Source organism: Panthera tigris, chromosome D2 (assembly GCF_018350195.1).
Source record: "Panthera tigris isolate Pti1 chromosome D2, P.tigris_Pti1_mat1.1, whole genome shotgun sequence".
Taxonomy (NCBI): domain Eukaryota; kingdom Metazoa; phylum Chordata; class Mammalia; order Carnivora; family Felidae; genus Panthera; species Panthera tigris.
In genome coordinates this window covers 67,005,888-67,024,583 of record NC_056670.1, presented here as the reverse complement: position 1 = coordinate 67,024,583, position 18,696 = coordinate 67,005,888, and the positions used below count along the sequence as shown (strand labels likewise).

At 50.5% G+C, this 18,696-nt stretch overlaps 1 protein-coding gene across 1 annotated transcript; it reads right to left on the bottom strand.

The window, feature by feature from the left end:
- DUSP5 (dual specificity phosphatase 5) lies at nucleotides 1-13,019 on the bottom strand. The gene is made up of 4 exons (XM_042960638.1): nucleotides 12,483-13,019; nucleotides 7,349-7,497; nucleotides 4,276-4,495; nucleotides 1-1,497 (listed from the first exon to the last, which is right to left on the bottom strand). The coding sequence occupies exons 1-4, from the start codon at nucleotides 12,859-12,861 to the stop codon at nucleotides 1,097-1,099; spliced, it is 1,149 nt and encodes a 382-aa protein (XP_042816572.1). The 5' UTR covers nucleotides 12,862-13,019; the 3' UTR covers nucleotides 1-1,096.
- Nucleotides 13,020-18,696: the final 5,677 nt, after the last annotated feature.

The window sequence follows — 18,696 nt, the reverse complement described above, 5'->3', positions numbered from 1 at the left end:
TTTTACTCTTTTTATTTTGCACTATAAAAAAACAACAATATGAACAACAACAACAACAACAACAACAACCAGTAACATACTGCTTTTCTTCACATTCACATGGATTTTAGGAAATTATTGCCTTTTCCCCTGGAGAAAGAACCTACAGACAAAAAAGAAGTACCACATTACAAAATCTGTAAACCCCAGAAGTCCACAGCTTGAAGACAACCCCCAGGGGCAGGGATGAAGACGTGTGTCACCGGAGACGAGACAAGCACACACGAAGGACGGCAAACTGGGGAAAACGACCATTTCAATGCCACTGACCCAGACAGCGGGTGCCCTATTTCCCTTGGCACCCACTGCTACCACCTCGAAGGGGTGATTTTTGGTCTAAGGTCTGAAGAAGAGTTGCTTTGAGGAGAGGTGCAATGAGAAAGGTTCAAGTATGAGTAAGAATCATGCGAAGTCCGAAGTCAGGAAGAACCCACAGTGGAGAGGACACCCAGATAGGTCAGTGTCTCCCTACTTCAACCGCCTGTCTCTACTGGCCCCAAGAGGGAGCCTCAAAAACATCTGAGGGTTCAAAGCAGCACACAGATCGTGTCCCTCCAAACCCTGCAGGGTTACTTTCCCGACTGGGTGGTGATCAGCTTATGCCCTGAAGCAACAGAGACAGATACTGAGACTGCCAAAGTTAAAAAAGTAAGGTGGAAATTGTGCTTCCTTCAAAACGAATTGGCTTCGTAACTGCCTTTTCTCCCGGTCTAGCAACTGCTTTCTCCCATGCTGCTGCAGGGATTTATTGCCTTACGCTTGAAATGAGAAGGCAAACTTGGAGGTACAGGGACTGGGCGGTCCTGAGAGGGCACGGGGTCTGGAAGTACAGTAGTTGGCACGCGCTGTGCTCTCATGATGGCTTGGCCTTCCTTCGGTCCCGAAAACCTATCCCCGATGTCAGTGTGAAGTTCCTTTGCAAGCCTGGTGCTCACTCTCCCAGTGGGGCAGTGGGACAGAGTGAGGTCTTCGGTATTGCACAGGTATGAAATGTCCACGAGTTTAGAAAGAAGAATCACAGTTGTTCTTGGGACTGGGCTGTTTCCCCATCCCGGTTTTAGCAGGATGTGGCCGTGGCCACGGGGCTCCTGCTGAGCTCTGAGACTGTCGAGTGGGTGGGCACTGGCACCAGCACCGAGGTAGGGAATGTGCAGTAGGAACCTTGCATGTCAGGGCTCAATGTCTGCAAATGGGCTATGAATGAAGAGCTGGCTGTCTCCCCTTGGCAGGAGGGAGCCTGTGGCGTGGAAGGCAGGATCTCAGACTCATACTGCAGGAGCTGGCCCATGAAGCCGAAGTTGGGCGAGACCACACTCCTCCGCTGCTTGATGTAATCGAAGGCATCCTTCAGGCGGAACTGCTTGGTTTTCATGAGGTAAGCCATGCAGATGGTGGGCGAGCGGGAGATCCCAGCCTCACAGTGGACCAGGACCTTGCCTCCCTTTTCCCTGACACAGTCTGGAAGGAAGAAAAGACAGTGAGGATGAGTTGGGACTGGAACCCAAAAGGCAATGCCAAGATACAAGCATTAAACACAAAAGTGACCTGGTTATCAAAACATCACGTCTGTTCGACAGCTGAGGTTCCTACACAGTCTCTGATGCCCCTTGGCGAGGACGGAGCTTTTGGGGTCCCACCAAGGTCTATCCCCACTTAGGACCTTTCTATCCTTAGAGGTGCCTCCTTGTTCGCCAGGATACTTGCATAGATTCTGCCCCTGAGCAGGCCAGACCTGGAGCGCAGCAGTCTCACATCCCTTCCCGGAGATGCCATCTTAACTCGGGTCCCGTGGATGGGTTTCGAGAGGGCATTGGGAAATCCTTGACATTGCGTGCAAATTTATTGGGTAGGCGCATTTTTCTGAGAGGGTCCCAGGTACAAAGACTGACTTGGAAAAGCAATTCCTGTCTCTCAGGATCTGAGTCTTATGGTGATGACCCAGTAGTCCTCTCCTGCTAGAGGCTTGTCAGCCTCGCTGGGCACCGTCTCTGGCTGTGCCAGGGGCGGGATGCTTGGCTCAGCTCCCAGGGTTCCCACCACCAAACATACAATAAGTAGTGCACAGCCACTAATTATAGCCCTGGCTAAGTGACGCTTACTAGACCGGAGGATATAAATGGCTTTCGCAAACTCCATCTTGCACAACAATGGGAGTCACTGCCATAAAGCTACCACCATCAGTCAGCATTCTTTAGCTCAATATGACTAGGGGGTGCCCTCCTTTCCTGTTCCACTCCTCTCCCCCAAAGAACTACGATAGTTAAAAATGAGGGGCAAAAGGTTACGCACATACACATACCAATTAAAAACCACGAAAAACAGCCGTTCCAATTCCCTCTCTTGCTAATGAGGAAATGATTACATTACGACACGGGAAGTTCGATGATGTACCTGGCACTATGTAAGGCCACAGTACACAAAAACACTGAAGGTTTTGAAGGGAAAATCAAGTCAGCTCCCTTACCCGCCTCCCTCCTCAAGTTGGAGAGGTTTGTAAATGAATCCGCAAGATCTAAAACATCAAGTTTCTGAGGAGGCAGGGAGGAACCCTGGAGTTTCCCCAGCAGAACGAAAATCCCAAAGGACGCGCTCAGTGTAGCTCATTGGAGGTACCCCCAATTTAGTCTGACTCAAAAGAAATAAAGCCCCGGTAAGTTAGTTCAAAGGGGACCCCAACCCCTAGGATTGCAGGGTCATGACTCCTGATTTTCTTTTGCTCCTTGTAGGCTAGCTTTTAGTTGACCGGTGCCGTATCCAAGAAAACAAAGGGCTTAGAGCGTGTTGCTTCCGCTCTACCCCTCAGGGCTGATGTTCCATGTGACCTTCCCAGGGCCTTCCCCTGGGAAGGAGGTCAACACAGGGTATGGCCTCAGTCCCTCCTTTTACCAGGAGGGCAAGAAGTCTGGGGAAAAGCATCCTGTGCTTTCAAAATGCTGTCGGTTTGTGCGGTTATGTACACAACACACAGGATGGAGAAGGAGGGTTCTGAGAAATGGACGGGGGCGGGTTTCATGACCTCACCAAGTAGCTATCTAGGTAATTAAATAACTGGCAGAGAAGGGCAAGGCATTCCCAGGGTCAGGGAGACAAAGCCAAGGGTTTCCCACTCGCAACCCATCATTTGGGCTGCCTCTCAGAGAGCCAAAGGAATCCTCTCAGCCCAGAGGCTCAGGGGACCAGGACATGGTCTTTTTGCCTCTGGTGAGTTTTCCAGTGGGTTTCCTGTAGAGGAGAAACCATGTGCGATGAGCACTGGGCGCACCAGGTGGCCAAAGCTAGGCGGGGTGGGGGGTGGGGGGGCTTTAATTGCTACCCGCACTAAGTAGTTATTGCTGTGGCCAACATCTGCCTTTCCCCCTCCAAAAGCCCTCCAAACAAGATAAGGAAAATCACATCTCAGCTTCAACAGCTATGCATATTCAAGGGAAAGAAGGACTCTGGGAAAGAAGGCAAAACCACAAGGTTGGGGAGTGGTGTTTGCAAGTCTGAGACAGCAAAAAGTCAGCCTTGCAGCTGAGGAAGAGAGATGGGGGAAAGGGAAGATGTGAAATGAGAGAAAAATCAAGGTTATGCTGAAAAGGTGGGGACCCAGGGCCCAAAGCCCTCTCCGGGCAGAGGGGCCAGAGGCTTCCAGGCCTGCACAGGGGAGGAAATGATAACTGCCTAACACAACGTACAAAAGACGACAACTTTTCTGTGCGCAAAGCATGAAGCTTGATCAAATGCTATCTTTAATCCAAAATTAGCTGAAAATGCAAAACAAATTGCCCCTAAAGCAGTCTGCCAAAAACCATGAAAAGCTGCCAGGGCCCTCGGGGCTCAGCGTGTTAAGCAGTGCTCTCTCAATCCTTCTGTTTGCTTTTTAAAAATACCCCAACCTACGTAGGAGCACAGTTGGGATGGTTCTATCCTTCCCTTGCTTCCCTGCTGTGGGGCATTACGCACGGACACACCGCATCCCACCCAGCTTGAAAAAATAACACGAGCGGCAGTGAGTACTGCCATAAAATATTAATTCATTTATCTTGCAAATTAAAGCTCCTATTAATAGCAACTCGAATCCTCCCCTCTGCGTCTTTGGTGGCTGCAAACCTTCCCGGCTCCAACTCCTGGTGGTTGCACAGACAAGACGCTTGTTTTTCTTCTTGGCAAAGGTAGCCTCCATCAGTACGTCAGAACCAGAACAGGTGCCCTAGGTGGCTCCCCAAACAACGGAGGGCGAATGACTGAACCTACCAATGAAGTCTATTGCTTCTTGAAAGTGGGAGCTAATGTCAGCTGTGTGGCTGTCTTCCACGGGGATCCATTTGTAGTGTAGGTGGGTCGTGCAGGACTCGGAAATCCGCCGTGAGACATTCAGCAGGGCCGTGATGTGCAGGCTGGCGAGGAGCTCGCACTTGGATGCATGGTAGGCACTTCCAAGGTAGAGGAAAGGGAGGATTTCAACTGGGCCGCCCTGGAAGCAGGGGCAAAGGATAGCCAGGGAATATCGGATTAGCTTGCTCATTTAGGAGAGGAAACAAAACAAGCCTGACCTACTTGTAGGGTGGGAGGTTCCCTTTCTGGTTTCCAGGTAGAGAGTTCAGAGCCAGGGTAGTTCAACCAGCAGTGTGGGTGGAGCCACCACCCCGGCCAACTCTCTACCCTACATTGCTACCTTGTGACTCAGTGACGGCAAAGCCCACGCGGCGAAGATTTTCGTTTTCTTACACATATTGATTGAGGAGGCAGGAAATGCTAGCAGCTTCCCTGTGCTGATGGGGACGAGAAGTAATGGGAAGAATCGAGAGGCTAATGTCCCAAGTTCTAGCTGCCCTGACAGAACCAGGGCAAGCCTTTTAACCTTGGGGCAAGCCCTGTTTTTTCTCTCAGGGAAGCAGATAAAACTCAACAAGATGAGAACCCTGCTTTGCAGTCCTGATATTCTATAGTGTATCTTATCAAACCTAGGACACTGATCCTAAGGTGCATGTGGTTTTCGCGATGTTAAAATGTGCCCCCAAAAGGATGCTTCTTAGAAGTGAAAACAACCACTGTTTACCCAGGATCCTTAGAGAAAAGCTGTTAAGCCATGGGCAGAGGGGCTTCTCCCACACCTGATCTTTGTCAGGTAGCGCTGAGGGTTTGTGAAAGATGCTTACATCAGCCTTTTGGAAGGCCACCCACACACCAGGATTCCCGTTAAGGAGGATCCCAGTTAGAACCAGAGACCATCTCCCCTGAGGCACAGTTAAAAGGAACAGCTAGACTGTGGCAGTCTTAGCATCTCCAGGGTGGCAAGACAAGCCAGTCAAAACTGGAACAATGGGAGCCCCCCCTCCCCGATTTAGAGGGAAACACTGTGCTTGAGGGGGGACAGTGGCTGCGTCTTTGGGAGCCTCTCCCGTATCATCCATCTGCTTCCCGTGTTTCCACTTCCTGTCCTGGAATAAAGTAGAATGGAAACTCAGCCAGATCCACAGCAGGGAAAGAGGCATAGGATGAGGGACAGCAGCAGGCAATTCTCAAATTACCCATCATGCAGTGTGTGCTTTTTCTTTCCAGAGAAATCAAGTGTTTGGGCAAAGGTCAGTTTGGCTAATCAGAAGAAAGTTATGGACGATTTTACAAAGGATAGTAAAAGTAACAACTAGTTATTTTATTAGCACCTACAATAGCTGGCCCTGGACTTAATACTTTATATGCACCTACATAGATCTCTCTCTCCTTTTAGTGCCTGGAAAACACTGACAAACCAGGCCTGGGATCTCATCCAGTTACTTATATAGCCTAGATCAACACACTCCTGAAACCACGTTTCTGTTTTTCTGAATCCTGTTTAGACTCAAGAGGAAGAAACCCCAAAGGTTAACACGACCTTGGCTTGGCTTCTCTCAAGGCAGAAGCGCTTCTAAGAAATAGCACGAGGGGGTTCCCCAGATGAACCCTGGAGACACATCAGGGCCTCCCCAGTCCTCTCGGCCAAAGGTCTGTTGTGCTTTCATGATATCCTGCCAATTCTTGTTTCTCTTTCACTTTCTGAGAAGTGAGGGGAAAACACCACCCAAACAAACAAAAATAGGAATCCAGCTAAGCCGCATGCCCATGGCTTGAAAGCTTGAGGGTTCATCATAGGCTGTATTTTCAATAAAGAAAAACAAAATAATAACCGTGGCACCTTGCCAAGCTAATGGGCTCCCTGACCCAGGATCCCATTCAAGGGAAGTCACTTGGCTTTACTGGGAAGTTTATTCGTAGGGGCAAAGCTCTGCTCATGCTAGGCAGCTGGCACTTTAAACAACAGTCAGACGTCTTCCTTTTTATGATCTGGATATATTCTTATTTTGTGGGAAAACCTTGAGAAGCTCCTCATACCAGGTCAGGAGGCTAGGATGGCCCCTTTCTAAAAGAAGGCATGTAGAAAACAGAACAAGGTCTCGCAAAGAACCAGAGTTGAGAGAAGGGAGGAGGTCTGGGCCTACTGTTGCCAGGATTCTTTGCAGATAGATCATTTCACCAGCTGTGAGACAAGTTTTTTCCCTCTGTAAAAGGGGAAGGTAGGCTTTGATCTCTGGTTTCTGCCAGATTTGGGACCTTGCCCACCTTTTGCCCATCCTCCAACATTGTAGGTAACCCCTGTGGAAGACTGAGCCTTCCACATTTTCATCCTTTAGTGAGTTGTCAGAAGGTATAAATTCTTTGAAGGAAACCACCCCCCCCCCCCTTTTGAATGAGTGTGAAATCCTCTATAATATCTCTTGATCTGCTCTGGTTTCTGAATTTATGGAATTGTAAGCACCACAAACCCTTAGAGACTGCTTAGCCATCCCAAGGGTTGTTTCTCCACGACCCTCCCTCAACCTCTCCCCCAGCCCCATTTCAGTTAAAAATAACAAGACACACTTTGACAGGTACTAGGCTGGTTTGTAGAAACTGCAGAGCATGAACAATTCAGGAAAGATCAGGAAAGATCAACACAGGAAGCCTGAAAGTCGGCTCTGAAACACCTTCAGGAAACCTAAACCGATATTTTGAAGCTTCTCTGCACTCCCTAGGCCAGCTAATAATAATGTATCTTTCACTTCCCCTTTTCTCCAGAAGCTGTCAAGCATCCTGTGGCTCGTTTGCTCTCGTCAGCTTGTTTGCTGGAAAGAAGCCCATTTACTCTTGGATGGAAACTCAAGTTGGCAAGTAACAGCTCTCTGAAGCTCGAGGGCTCTGCCCAAAACCCTGATCCACAAAAGAACGAACCGGTGCTGCTGAGCGGGGAGAGGAAGAGCTGGGGTGCCGAGGAAGGAACAGAGTCAGCAGCCAAGACCACACCACGTACCTGGTCATAAGCCGGCCTGTAGCTGATGCTGAGCACTGGTTTCCCACACTGGTTCATGAGGGCTTTCTCGGTTTCAACCTTCTCTTGTGAAATGGGTTGTACATCCACGCAACACTCAGGATATTCCGAGTAGAAGTTGTCATATCCTCCTGCAAGGAAAACAAAAAAGGAAGAGAGATGTTAGCATTGATTTCTCAGGCTTTCAGAAAATGCCCCCAATTAGTCAATACCCCAAGTGTGGAAGAGTCAAGAATATTATGCTAACACAGATTCCGGTCTTACAGAAAAATTGAACCAAGCCAACTAATAGCTTTGGAATAGAAATGGGCTACACCCCCCTCTCCCCGCCCCCCCCCCCCGACACACACACACACTTTTTTCCCCTCTCTTCTAACAAGCTACAGTTCAGAGAGGCAATGATTAACTTTTTGCATCTATCAGAAGCAGCTTAAACTGTGAAAGGAAATGTATCCGACATCTGGCAAATATTAACCAAATCCCTCCAGAAAACAAAAGCTATTTTCACTTGTTTGTCTAAAATGCAGGTGTGATTATACAGAATTTCATTCATTTGCAAGAAGAGACTCCTAAATTGGTTTGCTTCATCCCTAGCCCATTAGCTCTGAACTGAATTATAGACGGAACCCTCTCTATTCATAAGGGAATGGGGGCCAATATGAGGTTTAAACACAGTGCAATAAAACAACCCTGCCCTTTCGCACTCCCAAGGTGCTCAGAACACTGCTGACAATCCTCTCTATAGGTCCGATTTTGAGTAATCAATCTAGTTAATTAACTTCCAAACCAAACTGGAGACCCACGGCCTTTGGAACTTAATTCTCAGTCCCAGTAAGTAAGAACTGTCTCTCTCCCCTTGAAGATCACCTCACCTCCCTGACCTTTCTACACGACTACATATCCTCAAATGATAAACTTCTCCAGATGGGTCACTTAAGGTAAAACCTATCTGTGACCAAGTCATAGAAACTTGGGTATACAAAGAAGTCTCAGCTACTACATACAGAGAACAAACTGAGGGTGGATGGGGGATTGAGGGAGAGGGGAAAATGGGTGATGGGCATCGAGGAGGGCACTTGTTGGGATGGGCCCTGGGTGTTGTATGTAAGCCAATTTGACAACAAATTATATTCATAAAAAAATTTTTTTAATGCAAAAAAAAAAAAAAAAAAAGGCTAAGGCCCAGCGCTCAGTGGTTAAGAACCAAATGAAAAACTGGCCTCAGAAGCCTCAATGAATAGGCCAGCTTTACTTGGGGACATCCTTGCTCCCAATCCAAGAGGACTTAAGGCCCTTCCAAGAGGCTCCAGAAAACCTGCTTCCAATTTTTTTCTGACCCAGAAAATTCACTTGGGGTCAAATCATCAATTAGATACACATTGTAGAGGCCATGTATTTTCTACAAAGTCCCCTCTTTCTTCTGTCTCTTGGTGTTATTACAGCCCCACAGTGAAGCATGTGGTGGTTCTAACCCCCTGCAGTAGACAAATGGTTAATGGATACCATGGCGGTCTCCAGCTCCCTCCCAGAAGCTGCAGCCAATTCCTAGAATGAGTCATCTTGCCATTACTGCTTCCTCCCAGCTTGCTGGAACTGCCCCCGCCCCCAGTGAGTACACTCAAATCTCCTCTGTGGTCACTTTAACAAAAAGCCCATTGGGCCTCCCCAGATGAGCTTCTGGACCTCTAGGTCAGTCAGGACAAAAGACCACGCCAGAGAGCAATGGAGGTGGAAGGTGGCGGTGTTTGTGGTTTAGTTTCCCCTTCCTCCCAACCATAGCCCCTAGGCCCTTGCCCTCCTAGGAGGCAGAAAGAATGTCAGACTTACACGGACACACAGACACACAGCTTCGCTGGAAGAGGTGTCCCTAGCTAGTAAATCACTTCCTGTGCCTGGGCCTCCAACATTTTGGGTTCCAGGAGACAAACTGAGTGATACGGAACAGGAATCTGGAGTAAGAGTGGCCCAGGCGTTCCCAAGCTTTCCCAAGAATGAGGCTTGGGAAAGAGAAGCAAGCCTTCAGGCCACCCCATCTCTTGTCTGTAAATAGCGCACTTAAGAGTTGGCTGTTAGGAGGACAGACAGGAGGTGCGGGTGTGGGTTGGGTCCTGCCTGCCCACTGACAAAATAAGGCAAGCAACACAGATTCTCAGCGTAGCTCTGAGGGCCAGATAAACAGCGTCCTGTCTCTTCAAGCTGGGGTCAGGAGTCCTTCAGATTAGAGGGTCTCCGTCTTTCACCCACTCCTTTCAGAGGCATGGAGAGACAGAACATTCTTCTCTGGTGCCTCACTTGAGTTGCAAGAGCCGAGGCAATTCTTTTGGCTGCCTCAACCCTCTTCAGAGTGATTCTGCTTTTGATCACCATTGCATTACCAGGGGAGCAGAGAAGGTGCATGCACACTGCGTATAAATACACACTGACAATGCCATTAGGTCATCACCTCATTTTAGCGGGGTTTTTTTTTTTGGGGGGGGGGGGCGGTGAGAGGAGGATTAAGGGAAGCGTAAAAGGCATTGCTCCCAAGATCTGAAATGCCACTAGATTAAAACCTGAATTCAGGCGTGCCTGGGTGGCTCAGTCAGTTAAGTGTCTGGCTCCTGAGTTTGGTTCAGGTCATGATCTCACAGTTTGTGAGCTGGAGCCCCACATCCAACGCTGCACTGACAGCATGGAGCCTGTTTGGGATTCTCTCTCTCCCCCTCTCTCTCTGCCATTCCCCCATTTGTGTGCACTCTCTCTCAAGATAAATAAGCTTAAAAAAATAAATAAATAAAACCTGAACTCACATCTGGACATGAGTTAGATAAGGAAAAAAAATTTTCTTTGGCAACAATTTAAGATTTTAGTAATGTTATAACGTAAGTATCAAGCAACTTATACTGAAAATTAAAACACACACAATATCAACCCGGCAATTTTACTGAAAGATAGTGCACATGCAAAGCATCTGGACAAAGATCTACTTTACCACACTGCCTCAAATAGTGAGGCTGAAAGTAACCAGCCAGCTGCCACCAGGGGATTTGTTTAAAAAGTAAAATTGGGGCTCCTGGGTGGCTCAGTTGGTTAAATGTCCAACTTCGGCTCAGGTCATGATCTCATGGTTCGCAGGTTTGGGCCCCAAATCGGACTCTGTGCTGACAGCTCAGAGCCTGAAGCCTGCTTCAGATCCTTTGTCTCCCTCTCTCTCTGCCCCTCCCCCACTTGTGCTCTCAAAATAAAAACATTTTAAAAAATTTAAAAAAAAGTAAAGTGGACATGTATGCTCTGATATGGACAAATATCCCAAGATCGAGTTAAGTGGAAGAGGCATGAATAGAAAATACACAAAACCATTCTATGTTTTAAAGATACTCATGGCAAATTAACTTGCCTAAAGACGAACAAGAGAAATAGTGGGTGGCTGTCTCCGGAGAGTGGAAGTAGGTTCTAGGGGGTGCAGAAAACCCACTTTTCATTGTAGAGCCTTTGTGCTTTAAAAATTTTACTTGTGTATGTTACTCTCATTAAAAAAAAAAAAAAAAAAAAATTTTTAAACATGAATTTTCCGGAGATGTGAGTCTACAGAGCTGCTTACTTCCTGTGGCAGTAACTTCTAAACCATCAGCATGCCCCCCCTCCTCCCACCCAGTGCTGAAGAGGGGTGGGGAGCCGAGGTAGTACCAGGAGGAGTTTCCTGGAACATATCTTTCATGATACTTGGGGAGGCGGTAGCTTTTCCTGTATTCATTGCTAAGAACAGGAGACAAAAACCACATCAGGAAGAGAAAAAAAATCCGGGGCTAAGTGTGAAACTTCTGCAGAGCTTGGAGGGCATCCCTCCATCCCCTGAGGGCTGAGGATGATGGACAAGGAAGAGCATCTTCTGCCTGTCTCCTCCTTAAGAGGAATCAACCAGGGACAGTCTACAAGAAGTGCTAATGGGGGGGGGGGGGGCTGCCCATGTGATCTCCTGGCCTGGACTGTGTGAAATTCCCCAAATTGCATGGTTTTAAAACAAGGCCTTCACCCTCCATTCACTGCCCCGAGTTCTGAACCACATCACTGTTGTATCTCAAGGCGTCTGCAACAGGGTTGGCAGGGCCTTGGGGCACAGCTTGGGCTGAAGCCTCATCTCTGCACTGTGGGCTAGGTCTTTCAAACATTCGAGGTTACAAAGGACTCAAATACAAGGCGGGAAAAGTCACAGGAGTTGGCCCAAGAATCATTGCTCTGTAGTTTGTCAATCACCCACCACACCACCAGGAAGTCCAAGTCCTTTCTCTAGCAGGTGTAATGGGCTGACTGGTGGGGCAGCTTCTGGGGCATCCCAAACCAAAGGCGACGGAATCCCCTCCACCACTAAGGTCCTGAGTCCTGGCTGCACCTCTCCGGAGTCCTGGCACGACTGCCAACCGCCCCTCACCCCGGGGAGACAGCAGGAGGCCAGCCCTGCGGGGGTTTTCTCCGGGCGGTAGAGCGAAGGGGTGAAAAGGGTGGGAAGGCTGTCAGTTCCAAATTGAGCTAGAGAAAGGTCTGGGAGGGGAGAAAGGAAGGCCGGAAGAAAACAATAAAAAGCAGTAAAATAAAATGGAAAGGAAGGGGAGGGACTCGCCAGGGTCAAAAAGGCAAGAGGGGTCGGTGAAGACAACCCAACGTACGCTTTTTCCAGGCGGGAGGAAAGGGGACACCGCGGCGCCACGCTCCGGGGGGTGGCGACCTGCTGATCCCGCCAGATCTGTCTATCAGAAAGACTCAGAGCCCAGGCCCCAGCGAGGGCGGCTAAGCCGGCGCGGAGAAACGGGGACCCGCGCCAGTCCTGGCCGACGGCCCCTGCCTCCGAGAAGGGGCGCCCCCGGCAGCGTAACCAACCGCACCCACCCCGGCGGACCTGCCGCTGGGAGCTTTCGAGGAACTCGAGTGGGGAGGGGGAAGCTCTGAGCGCTGACAGTGGCGGTGCCCTCCCCAGCGCACGTCAAGCCCCAGCGTGCAGGCTCCGGCAAGTGGAGACTACCGGGTCCGGGGTCGAAGACGGCGCCCCGCACAAGGAGGGGACCCCCAGAGCCCCGGACTCGCCGGCGCGGTGGCAGATTGGTGGTTGGTGACAGGGAATCGGCGGCCCCGATGCGCTCACCTTTGAGGAAGTAGACCCGCGGGCCGGCGGGCAGGCAAGCGAGCAGCGAGGTGAGCACGACCCGCGCGGCGCTCTCCTCGCGCAGCTTCTGCCAGTGGCGGCTGCCCTGGTCGAGCACGACCACGGCCGCCACGCCGCCGCCGCCCTCCTGCAGCAGCCGCGCGCGCGCCGCCTCGTCGGGCAGCACGTAGCGCGCAGACACCGCGCCGCCGCGGGCCCGCCGCAGCACCACCGAGTTGAGGTTGACGTTGAGCGAGCCGCGCACGCTCGAGGCGGCGAAGGCCAGGTAGGGCCGGCAGTCGAGCACCACGCAGCGCGCCGCCGCCTCCTTGCGGAGCATCTTGCGCAGCTGGCGCCCGTCGAGCGACGTGACCTTCATGCCGCCGCCGCCCAGCGGTCGCGCGCCGCGCGCCCCGCAGGTGCCCACGGCCAGGGTGCCCGCTGGCGAGGCACGGGAGGGCGGCCCGCGAGGCTGCGGCCGGCCGACCGAGCCCGGCGCCGGAGCGGCCGCTCAACTCTTCTTTCCCGCCCCGAACGCTCGGCACCCGGCCGGGCCACTCGCCGCCCCAGAAGCCGGGGATTCCGCCGGCAGCGCGGCGTTTTATGTGAATGAGTGTGCGGCCTGTGACGTGGCTGCCCATATAAGGCCAAATATGGGTATTTCCCCGCCCCCTTCGGGCTGTGACCACACCCCCGGGGAGCCGGAGGCGCGGGGCGGGCGCCCGGCGTTAGTCAGCCGGAGAAAGAGGAAGTGACAGGCGCCTCCCTCTGCTTTCTGTGGCATTGCGCGGAGACACTCACTCGCGCATCACCGGGGGCTGCCGGTGGGGTGTCAGGAGCGTTACGAGGCCGAGGTGACCCACGCTGTGCGGGAAGAGGAGGAAGCGGAGGAGGCAGGGCCCGGCGCCGCATAATCAGTCCGGCTTCGAGTTTCAGAGACGTAGGTTCAGAACCTGCTGGGGGCTGTGCCAGACACCGAGCTAGGCAGGGCTACGGGAGCCCGCGGCCGGTGCCCCCCCATGAATCGGAAATGAGCATTGGTCTTCACCCAAGCCTTGACGGCGGCACATGAGATGATAGCTGGGATTTGCTTCACAAGGGGTGGACTATACCGATGACTCGGGATTGGGTTTGTGTTGGTAATCGTTAAAATTCAGGGATGGGTACGGGGTGGGGGGGGGGTCCTTTTTACTGTGTTCTCCACTCTTCTGTTTGCTTGAAAATTTCCGTAATAAAAGTGCTGAAAAGTAAAAATGGAGAGGAGAGCCAGCTGTTAATCTCCCCATATGGATTCTGCCCTTAAAGGATTGACAGGCCTTTTCTCTGTCGCACTCCAATAATAATTAGAATAGTTGTTTTCTGAGGAGCCGTTTTCTGGCCCCTGGAAAATCCTGTCACGGAATCAGCTGCGGCATCAACATGCATCCGTTGATGGAGCTCAGTCCCAGGCTGCTGTCCAGGTGGCTTCTGGATTTGGGGGATTATCTGTGGATCAAGTCTAATCCCAGGCTGTCTGCCCCCACCGGTCCCCAGCAGCTTCAGGCTTCCCGTCCCCAGTCTTGGTGAACTGGACGCATTCACCCATTCAGCAAGTATTCTGGAGGGCCAGCTTCGCGCCAGGGGCTCTGCAAGCTGCAGGGGCAGGTGTAGGGGAAACACGCCTCTACCCTCCAGCTCATGACCAACCATTTTATTGTTGCCCTGAGGAGGCGGGTGGGGGCTGCTCCGTGGAGAACAGCCTGCCTCCACTAGAGAGGTTCTTGGTTACCACAGACATAGGAGAATGAGGTTTTTAGAAGGAAGCAGAAATCAAATTCTGAAATCAAATGCAATCAAACCAGACGCCAGATAGTTGGTTATCGGGTCACAGCTGCATTCAGTCAGAGGCGCCGTCCTGGCCCTGCCAAGGAAAATGTGATGTGGGGGTTTTCTCTGGGGTTATTCATACCAGCCTTCCCGGTAATTTGCTCCTCCTCCAGGGTCACCACCAGACGTTTCAGCCCAGAGCCACACGTGTCTGGAGCACCCACATGGCCCGGCTCTGTATTGGGGGCTGGACACCAAAGTGACGTGACTTGCTCTCCCTGGTTTTCCCCAGCCCAGAGAGAAGGCTCGGCCCAGCCACAGGCCTCTTTAAGGTCGTGTAGTCAGTACGGAAGAGCATCCACAGTGTGGGGAATGGGGACTCGGAGAGGACCTCCCAGGGCAGAGGAGAGCCAAAGGGAGTTTCAAAGGATGAACTGAAGTTAGCCAGGCCACGGAAGGGGAGGGTGGAAGGCATTCCAGGCAGAGGGATCTGCTAGAGGTAAAGAAAAAACAAAACAAAACAAAATGCTGGCATGGTATGTGCTGGAGACTAAGGCACTTCTGGCATTTACTAGAAAATCAAGCAGGGTCAGCTGACGGAGGGTCTTGTGTGCCATTTAAGGCATTTGGATCTTATCCTTTGGCTGGAGCAGCCCTGGACGAAGGGTCTTACTCCGTGACCTGGTCAGGTGACCTTTGGGAACTTCACGCGGCAGCACGGTGGAGGATGGATGTTTTATTTGAGAGTGGGGGTAGGGGTCCAGACTGGAGTCAGGGAGATAGATAGGAGGCTTTTGTGGGTAATCCAGGCCTGAGCTGATAAGGGCCTGCCGGAACTTGGCAGTGATAGCGGCGATTGAAGAGGCCACACAGATGGGAGAAACATTTAGGAAGTAAATGGCCGGAAGGGATGGGATGGGGAGACAGTAGAGGGTGATGCCAAGGTTTTTAACTGGGGTGGTTGGGTGAATGGTGACGCCTTTAGATAGGGAACCTACAGGAACAGGTCTGGGTGAGCAGCAGCAGAAGAAGGAGGGGATGAAGTTCAGAGAGATTAATAGGTTAGAGGTGATCATGGACTGCTCAAGGGGGTACCCAGTAAGCAGTGGGGTGGCCTGGCAATCAGTGCAGGAAAGTCTCCCACCCACACTTTCCAGGTCCAACAGATGACCAAGTCCCAGGACTCTCTCCGCCTTCCAGATTTCTCTTCTGACCTTTCTGGTCCTGGGTCCAGGCTGGCTTCATGGGTGTCTCCCCTGTACAGCTACACAGGGCCCCATGCTTGGTTTAATGCTCTGCTGTCACTCTCTTAAAATTCTGAATAATTTTCGGACAGGGAATTCTGCATTTTATTTTTGCACCGGGTCCCATACATTATGCAGCTGGTCCTGCCCATCGCTGTAAAGGGCCCTGTTATCCCCCATAGTGGGCCTTTTAACAGTATCCTGTTTCCCAATCTCCAAGCCCTCTCCTTACTCTCTCATCCTCTGCAATGTGATCTCTTTAAGCCTAGATCTGAGCACAGAGCCCACCTGCTCTGCTCAAAAACCCTCGGTGACACCTACACACTGATAAAGTCCAAATTCCTTAGTGGAACACCGAGATCCTCCTCGTTTCTGGCCAATTGGCCATAACCCACCTCTAACCTTGTTTGTCTCCTTCCTTTCCACTCCCTCCCCCACCCAGGCTCTAGTTGCTGCCCGTTTCCTAAACTTGCTCAGCATTTTACTGCCTCCACCCTTTCTACAGGACTGCGATGCCTCCGTTCCTTTGTATAGGAATCTTTCACCTTCATGCACGGCTCCAGAGCTATGGTTGCACCTCTAAGAAACTACCCCTTAATCCCCAGCCTGTTAATCAGCTGCCCTCCTGGGGGTTCTCACCTTTGTGTGGTTTCTCCCTCCCCTAACCTGATACGTGAGTGTTTTCTGTCCCACCATTAACCTGCGGCCTCCCAGGCCACACTCAGGATTTATCCCACCATCTATGACTCCATCATAACATCCAGCACATGGAGGAGCGCGATCAATGTGGCAGAATGGAATTTAGTGCTTGCTGAAACTTGCAGCTAGCTTTTTAGGAGGCACCTGGGAAGAAAGTTGGCCACAGTATATACATCACAGCTTTAGACTCTAGGTAAGGAGGCGAGGTAGGAAGCTGTGGACACACAGTCACTAGGATCAGGAACTGGATTTCATCGGCCACAGGCCTAGGAGGAAGAAGAGGGTGTCTGAGATTGGAATTCTTTTTTTTTTTTTTTAAGTTTATTTATTTTGAGAGAGTCCGAGACGGCAGGAGTGGGGGAGGGGCAGAGAGAGGGAGAGGGAGAATCCCATCCAGGCTCTGCACTGTCAGTGCATAGCCTGACACAAGGGCTCGAACTCACAAAACTGTAAGATCATGACCTGAGCCGAAACCAAGAGTCAGACGCTTAACCAACTAAGCCACCCAGGTGCCACTGAGATTGGAATTGTGCAAATAATCATGCCTGTCCCCCTGCTGCTTTGAATGGGGGTGATGGGTTCAGGGAAAAAAAGCAAAATTTAAATTAACATTGTGAATCCATGAGTTGGGACCTTATTCCATTCCTAATTCTCTTCCCCCTGCCAGTTATACTCAGAGGAAGACAGAAGGTTTTTTAGGTTTCTTGATGCTCGTTTGACCAATCAGTCATCCTAACCCTCAGGCCCTGGTTTGTCATTGTGATCTGGGATTCTTACCCTTTGGAGGGTCCTGGATGCCCCTTTTAAAAAAGTTGTGGGCCTACAGCATTCAGCTTCCAACGTCAGGGAGTTTCATGGACTTGGGAACTCCTGTGTCTGTCTCTGCTCACCACAGCCTCAGTGGGGGCTTCTGGGATTCCTCCCCAGCCCTGCTTCCCCACCGTAAGGTGGGGCCAGATGGCCTCTAGGGATGGATCAGAGAATGCCCAAAAATGCCAGGGAGGGGCCCAGGGCAACCCTAAGGCCAGCCCAAGGGACCTCTCAGAAGGATGAATTTTGCCCCCCTTTTCATTTATTCGTTTCTGATTATGCAGGTAGCAAGCACATGCTCATTGTGGAAAATTGATGTGCTTTTTTCCTTCTTTCTTTTTAATGTTTATTCATTTGTAGAGAGAGAGTGTGTGTAGGGGCAGAGAGAGAGAAAATGTCAAGCAGGCTTTGTGCCCCATGTGGATGCTCCATGCAGAGCTTGATTCGAGGCTTGATCCCACGACCAGGAGGTCATGACCAGAGCAGAAATCAAGAGTCTGATGCTTAACTGACTGAGCCACCCAGGCACCCCTTTTTTTCCTTCTTAATAAGAACACTGCTTTCTCAGGCTTATGATCCCAAATCAAGGCTGCTAGCCAGGTCTGGACCTTAGACTTGCTTCCTACCATCTTGGATAAAGGAAAGAGCACTGGACTAGGAGTCAAAGATCTGGATTCCCATCCAATCTCTTTTGTGACCAGCTTTTATTCTTGAGTTAATATTTGTCGAATGCCTTTCGTGTGTACAGGTGTTTTTCTCCCCATGGCCCTCTACCGCCCTTGCCCCCAGGGTCTTGGAATGGAGTAAATATGATGCTTCCTCATGGGTACAGACAGCATTGCTGTGTGACTGTTGAGAATCACTCACCCTTAGAGCCATGGTTTCCTCTTCTATAAAATAGGGACATAGAGACATTAGTGTCTATTTGCTAATGGTGACTGATGATGATACAATGTACATAAAGCTGTATTGCATGATGCAAGCATAAGATATTTCTATGGCTGTTGTTGCTAATAATATCCATCAACAAAACATTTGCTCAATTACTTGGTCGAACTCTGATGCACTGGTACCTTCAGTTTCCTCTTCCATAAAATGGGAGTGAAGATGGGACTTAGCGCATAGGTTACTGTCAGGATTCAGTGAGTTAATACATGTAAAGTATTTAGAACAGTTCCTGGTACCTACTGAGAACTCCACAAATAGTAGCTAGTTGAACAGACTGTAGTATTTGTTCCAGCCAAGAAAAGACTTTTCTAACGGCACAGGAAAAAAAGATGGGGGTAAGCATGGCAGGGAAGAGGTAGTGACTTGCTATCTGATTCAGCTGGCAATCAAAGAAACCTATGAACTTGTTCTTCTGAAAGTCTACTGAGTCCAGGGAGATATTTAAGAGTAAAAATCCCCAGGCCCACTTACAGTAAGGTAGGAGAGACCAGAAGCTGTCCACATAATAATAAGTGTGAAATTGGGTGGTTTCTGATTTTTTTTTTTTAAGCTTATTTATTTTGAGAGAGAGAGAGAGAGAGAATGAGTGCACAGGAAGGGCAGAGAATGAGAGGGAGAGAGAGAGAATCCCAAGCAGGCTCTGCACTGTCAGTGTGGAGCCCAACGTGGGGCTCGAATCCGTGAACTGTGAGGTCATGACCTGAGCC